General features: G+C 45.5%; 1 protein-coding gene across 1 annotated transcript in view; it reads left to right on the plus strand.

Moving 5' to 3' along the window:
* MTMR3 (myotubularin related protein 3) overlaps positions 1-7,319 on the plus strand; it is a 50,630-nt gene that overhangs the window by 27,379 nt on the left and 15,932 nt on the right. Inside the window, exon 9 of the mRNA XM_010174965.2 lies at positions 6,530-6,735. Coding sequence (XP_010173267.2) covers positions 6,530-6,735 — 206 coding nt within the window. The remainder of the gene's footprint in view (positions 1-6,529; positions 6,736-7,319) is intronic.

A 7,319-nucleotide genomic window follows, 5' to 3' on the forward strand; every position in this document is an offset into this window, starting at 1 on the left:
TATTTTATTATTATAGTCGTACATAAGTATGTGTATTATGTATATGTATAAAAGAGAATAGTGTCATTTATATGAGGTTTTGTGTTCAACTTTGAAAACTGCATTTCAGGCCACTTTGTGTCTTTTATGCAGTTGTCCCATAGTTGGGGGGCACCTCACCTGAAAACATGATTCACACAGGGAAGCATCCCTCGTCCTTGCATCGCTGTACAGAAGGAAATCACTTCCTTTGCGTTCTGGGGTACAGCTTGCCTTCTGGGGGATTTATTGGAGAGTGATTTAAATGTTCAAAAGACCTCATAGACTGGAATTGTTTAATCCCTGGCATTCAATTTTCTGCAGTTCTGATGAGACTGTGGATGTTAAATTACCATGGTTTTTAATTTCTAATTTTAAAATCAGTGGGTGAAAAGTTTTTTGGTTTGGTTTTGTTTTTTCCTTGTTTTGACATTTACTAATAGATTTTTTCCAGACATCCAGTTCATCATTCTGCGCAGCTCTGACAGCACTCACATCAGCTAGTGGTTGACGATCCATATGATTGGAAGTCCATGTATAGTTTTCTCTCTATATTGCCATAAAAATAGCTTTTTTTACTTACTTCTGGAGAAGTAAGGAACAAAAGCTCATTCAGCATTTTTTATCTGTTGAAGATGATTTGGGGACTGTTAGTTTTATTGTTGGTCACATTTGAAAAATCTATTCTTTTTTGCTTTACCTCGGGGGGGAAAAAAAGTAACAATGATTTTTTAAAGATTCATCCAATAACTTGTCTCAGAGTTATTGGGAACACTGGGAGACAGAGAGAGACCAGGGACGCAGACGCTTGGCAACAAAAAACTCATTGTCTGTTGTTGTAAAGCATTCAAGAGCTATGAGGGTGTGCACAGGCTGCAAAGCTGAGCGGGCTGTATTCAGAGGCTTCAGAAATACTCGGTTGAGATTGGACTGTCAGGGTGTTGATTCTACTTTATGATCAGATTTCTAGAAAAATCTCACACCCAGCTTCTGCAGCTTTTATCTGTGTTTACAGGTTTTTTAAATCTAGGCACATATTAATGTAAATAAATCTGACCCGTAACTTGGTTTTTGTAGATACCTGTTTGGGTCCCAGAAAATCAATGTTAGGAAGCAGCCTGTTTGGATTTTGTGGAAAGGCGATGGAGAGGACTTCAGACATTATATAAACAGTGTCCTAAACTCATGAGAACCCACTTGGAAATGAGCTGTGTTTTTGTCTTGCCTGCTGCCGAAGGTGATTACCCGGGCAGGCAGCATTTCCTCCAGCACAGGAAGCAAAGGCAAACAGAAAGTTCATAGAATGGTTTGGATTGGAAGGGACCTTAAAGCTCATCCAGTCCCAACCCCCCTGCCAGCAGCAGGGACACCTTCCACTAGACCAGGTTGCTCAAAGCCTCATCCAGCCTGGCCGAGAACACTTCCAGGGAGGAGCAGCCACAGCTTCTCTGGGCAACCTGGGACACTGGCTCACCACCCTCACAGTGAAGAACTTCTTCCTAATATCTCATCTAAACCTCCCCTCTTTCAGCTTAAAGCCATTTCCCCTTGTTTTGTTATTAACTGCCCTTAGGAAAAGTCCCTCCCCAGCTTTCTTGTAGGGCCCTTCAGGTATTCAATTCCAACTGAATTAATTGGATCTTATTGCTGTAAGACCTCCCTGGAGCCTTCTCTTCTCCAGGCTGAACAGCCCCAGCTCTCTCAGCCTGTCCTCACAGCAGAGCTGCTCCAGCCCTCGCATCATCCTCGTGGCCTCCTCTGGACTGGCTCCAGTAGCTCCATGTCCTTCTGCTGTTGGTGCCCCCAGCACTGGAGGCAGCACTGCAGGTGGGGTCTCAGGAGAGCGGAGCAGAGGGGCAGAATCCCCTCCCTCCACCTGCTGCCCACGCTGCTCTGGGTGCAGCCCAGGACACGGTTATTGGCCTCTGGGCTGATTATAAATTGCTGGGTTATATTAATGAATTGCAGCAATGATTTTTTTTTCCAGCTGCAGGTATTAGTAGTGCAGTAATGCCATGGAGGGAGCTATTCAAACCTTCAGTAGTCCTCCTCTTTGTAGTTGAAGGACTTGGTGGATTTATTGCTGTACTCAAAAGGTTGCTTGAACACAAGGAAGATGAAGCATGTGCAGAGGTGTACTGTACATCATACAGCTACACAGTGCTTTGTAGTTACCTAATGGTGATTTACTCTTTAGTTTCTATAGGGAGGCTGTATGTGCTTTGTCTCTAGAGGATTAGGAAATTTACAGTAGAGGGTTTGTTGCATTTTTTTTAAATCTTTTTTTTCAGTTGCAGATATCTGAGTGACACCATCTTATCCCCAGCTCTATCTCTAGGGACCTCGGAATCACACTTCACTATTTGCTATTTTTTTGTTCCCATGGCCAGTCCAATTGGAACAAGTGGGATTCCTCAGACCTCCAACATTACCCTAAGTAGAGTTTTTTGTTGTTTTCTGCTGGTACATCTGAACATTGCTTATTTGTGCAGGCATAGGAGTGTTAGGGCTCCACAGCTATCCATGAACTCAGCTTTTGACCTGATGATTCTTTATTATTTGTGATATAAACAGGAGGCAAGAACCTGGAGATGAAAATATAACTGTTTATGAACCTATGAAAATGATTCCACAGGCAGCTAGTAATGAAATCTGGGAGAACATATGGAAAAAATAAATGAGCTTATCCGAGTGTCCAAAATAGATTTCTTACATCCATAATGATGTTTTATTTTCTTTTGTTATTTGTGCAAGCGTAGCGGGGAGCTCTGTGGCCTTTCAGTGATTGGCATGTATTTTTTGCTGAACTAATTTGATATCAATAGGACTGTTTCTGGAGGCTATTAATTTCCACAGAAATACATTTTTCTCTGCATGCCGTCGGCTGGCACCCGGTATAAGTGCCGTGGCATTCACATTGCTTTTCAGTTAATGCAATGAGTCAGTTGTTTCTTCTCTCTGAAGGAATTTTATATGAAACAATTCCAACAGAGCTATGAAAAATACTTCAAATACTGTATCACAACCTACTTTATAATTTTCAGTTTTTGCAACGAGGAGCCTTAACCTGATGGCTGTGATGCTTTTGATATTAGGTGCTGCCACCCGCTGCTGTGTCCCTCTGGCTCTGCAGAGGTGCTGATGCTCAGCATCTGACAGCAGCTTGACAGCAAATTATAAACCGGCTTGTCACACCTCCATAAACATTTCTTAGAGTGGTGAGAGGAAAAAAAAAATTAAGATTTGTATGTTTGGGTGGGTTTTCTTCCTTCTGAGGGCTGTCCAAGTTGACTGTTTAAATTTGCTTAAAGATTCAGCAAACCCTCACCATTCTGTGCAGTTGTCTTATTAGAGGGAATTAAACAACTCGTGGTTTATGTGAAGCTGAGGTGACCAGTTTGTTTGTAGAAAGACTCTCAAATCCTTGGCAGCACCGTAATGTATAGGAATTGTAATTGGCATGAGGAAAGGCTGAGGGAGCTGGGGCTCTTTAGCTTGGAGAAGAGGAGACTGAGGGGTGACCTCATTAATGTTTATCAATATGTTAAGGGTGAATGTCAGGAGGATGGAGCCAGGCTCTTCTCAGTGATGCCCAATGGTAGGACAAGGGGCAATGGGGGTGAGCTGGAACACAGGAGGTTCTGCTTCAACTTGAGAAGAAACTTCTTTGCAGTGAGGGTGACAGAGCCCTGGGACAGGCTGCCCAGGGAGGGGGTGGAGTCTCCTTCTCTGGAGACATTAAAAACCTGCCTGGACGCCTTCCTGTGTGATCTCATTTAGGTTCCTGCTCTGGCAGGGGGTTGGACTGGATGATCTTTTGAGGTCCCTTCCAATCCCCAACATTCTGTGATTCTGTGATGTGTATACTGTATAAATACAGGGTTCTGGTGGGGCTCCTGAGCAAGAGTGGCTTTTGCTTAAAGGGATGTGTATCTCCAGGTTGTTTAAATGGAGAAGAACAGTGTGTGTGGGTAAGTGGTAGGATATTTCCAATGGGACAGGAGACAGGGAGTAAAGATTTCTAGGTGTCCCATTCCTTAGCATCATTGATTTGCCGTGTGGCATGAGAGAAGTTGTGTCTCTTCTCTGCTTTGGCTACTCCAAGTGCAGCTCTTCATCCCAACAACTGGGCTCCTTTCCTGCTGTGGCTGGGTCCTCTGAATTCAGCGTGCTGCTAGTGAAGGTCGAGGAGAAGATTGTTAATGCCAGATGTAAACACTTGAGTGAATGGGGAATGACACTGCTGTTGACAGCAGTGGGATGTGCCAGCATGGAGGTAGTCAGTGAAATGATGCTGATGGTGTTTCAGTACTCTTTATTTTTATAATAGATTATAGGGGAGGGTTTTAAATCTTTTTTTTCAGAGTATGTTTGCAGTGGTTGGATATGTTTTAATTATTTCAGATCTGTTCTTTATGTGTAGTACAAGAAGCTAAGTCAAATTTAAGAAAAGAACTACTGACCCTTCAGACATAAAAAACCCCAAATCTGTTGATTTTTTTTTTAATGTCACTCCCCAGAAGAAGATAGCTGTGTTCAAGTTAGGTCCCTATTCAATTATCTCCCTGACAAATTGTTGATGGACCCATCTCTGTACTCCATTTACCAGTCCTCTGAAGTTTTATCAGTGTACATAGAGTGCTTGCAATTTATATTGCATTTTAGAAGAAAAACACTCTGTTAATAAACAGTATTTCCTTTCTCAGTGCTACTTAGGTGTCTGTAGCAAAATTTACTTCCTTATGGACTTTCTTATTTACCAACCTGGCACCACACTGGTGCTTACATATAAGAACTGCTGTTGCTCTTCCTCAGCTCCTTGGTGCTCTCCTGCTAGATGGGATCAGTGTTTGGGAGGCAGGTGGTGCAACACTGTCCAGAAAGGGTCAGGAAGAGGGATGGAGAAGCTGAAAAGGGGATGGCAGAACCACTCCTTTCCAATAGACACCAATACTGAACTTGAGAATGAGTGAAACTGCAGATGTTTCACATCCTGAGATGCAAAAGGCTCTTTTCCTTTTAGGCAGTGAAACAATACCTAAAAAAACCTGGCTGCTGTTCAAGGACTGACTCCTGTCATACCTAGAAATGGATTCCATCAATGTACAAGAGTGAGGCTTTGGGTTACCATTAGACATCATCAGACAGAAGACACCAAATCTGCCAGTATTTCCTGCCAAAATTAGAATCATAGACTGGTTTGGGTTGGAAGGGACCTTAAAGCTCATCCAGTCCCAACCCCCCTGCCAGCAGCAGGGACACCTTCCACTAGACCAGGTTGCTCAAAGCCTCATCCAGCCTGGCCGAGAACACTTCCAGGGAGGAGCAGCCACAGCTTCTCTGGCCAGCCTGGGACACTGTCTCACCACCCTCACACCAAACAATTTCTTCCTCACATCTCAGCTCCATCTCCCCTCTGCCACTTTCAAGCCACCACCCCTTGTTCTGTCACTCCCTGCCCTTGGCCAAAGTCCCTCCCCAGCCTTCCTGGAGCCCCTTCAGGTACTGGGAGGCCACTGGAAGGTCTCCCTGGAGCCTTCTCTTCTCCAGGCTGAACAGCCCCAACTCTCTCAGCCTGTCCTCACAGCAGAGCTGCTCCAGCCCTCGCACCATCCTGGTGGCCTTGTCTGGGCTGGCTCCAGTAGGTCCATGTCCTTGTGCTGTTGGTGTCCCCAGCACTGGAGGCAGCACTGCAGGTGGGGTCTGAGGAGAGCGGAGCAGAGGGGCAGAATCCCCTCCCTCCACCTGCTGCCCACGCTGCTCTGGGTGCAGCCCAGGACACGGTTATTGGCCTCTGTGCTGCCAGCGCACGTTGCCGCCTCATGTTGAGCTTCTCGTCCCCCAGCACCCCAAGTCCTTCTCCTCAGGGCTGCTCTCCAGCCATTCTCACCCAGCTTGGATTTGTGCTTGGGGTTGCCCCGACCCAGGTGCAGGACCTTGCACTTGGCCTTCATGAGGTTTGCATGGGCCCACCTCTCAAGCCCGTCAAGGTCCCTTTTTGTAACATTCTTCGGATTTAATTAGTGAATGTTTTGATTTTTAAAAGATCTCATCAAAAAGGGAATCTGTGGTTTTACTCCTATCTTGTAGCTTTGAAATTAGCGTGAGTTAAATGGAAGTTTCCTCTTTACTCTGGTATGACAGCAGTAGCCTGACTGTCTGGCAGGTGTTGAATTCCTCTTTAATGTCTCATCTACTGTTCCAAAATGTTCCCCAGCTTTCACTGGCCAACAGGCAACAATATTGAGCAAGAAAATGGTTTGTTTTCTCTTACTGACCTTGGCTTTTACCCTTCAGTGACTGTGTGGTCACAGTCACCATTTTGAAGGGAGGCATGTGGAATATATTGCCGCTTAATCACAGGTTGAGGATAGCTACTGAATGATAGAGAGGTCCCTGACAGGAATTAAACTACTGGAGTGCACCATTTAATTTTTCATGCCCTCTGTGTTTTTCATCCTGATCCTTCAAGTTATGCACCCCTGTTCTTTTTACTCTGTTCTTTTTTTAGGCACCAGAGCAATGGAGCAGTTATTTCCCGCTGTGGACAGCCCGAGGTCAGTTGGTGGGGCTGGAGGAATGCAGATGATGAACACCTTGTCCAGTCTGTAGCCAAAGCCTGTGCCTCAGATTCGAGGTCCAACAGTAACAAATTAATGAATGGGAATTGTTCCAGAGATTTCTCCAATGGAGGGGACCTCTCTGATGTGGAATTTGGTAAGTTTGTCACTGTTCCTTTTCTGTAAAGGTTGGAGCTTTCTATAAAGCTTCATCTCTTAAACGTACTGTAACGTGTTCAATCCTCTGTATTTAATCAGGCGTTCTGATGCATTTGGGGGCATGAAAAAGAGTGTGGCCAGCAGGTTGAGGGAGGTTCTCCTCCCCCTCTACTCTGCCTTGGTGAGGCCACACCTGGAGTATTGTGTCCAGTTCTGGGCTCCCCAGTTCAAGAGGGACAGGGATCTTCTGGAGAGAGTCCAGCAGAGGCCACAAAGATGATGAGGGGCCTGGAGCATCTCCCGTGTGAGGAGAGACTGAGAGAGCTGGGACTGTTCAGCCTGGAGAAGAGCAGCCTGAGAGGGGATCTGATCAATGTCTATAAAGATCTGAAATGTGGGGTCAATGGGTGGGGCCGGGCTCTTCTCATGGTGCCCAGTGACAGGACAAGGGGCAATGGGCACAAACTGGGACACTGGAAGTTCCAGACAAACTGAAGGAAAAACTTCTTTCCTGTGAGGGTGCTGGAGCCCTGGGACAGGCTGCCCAGAGAGGGTGTGGAGTCTCCATGCCTGGAGATGTTC

The sequence above is a fragment of the Antrostomus carolinensis genome, unplaced genomic scaffold (assembly GCF_000700745.2).
Source record: "Antrostomus carolinensis isolate BGI_N321 unplaced genomic scaffold, ASM70074v2 scaffold21129, whole genome shotgun sequence".
NCBI classification, from domain to species: domain Eukaryota; kingdom Metazoa; phylum Chordata; class Aves; order Caprimulgiformes; family Caprimulgidae; genus Antrostomus; species Antrostomus carolinensis.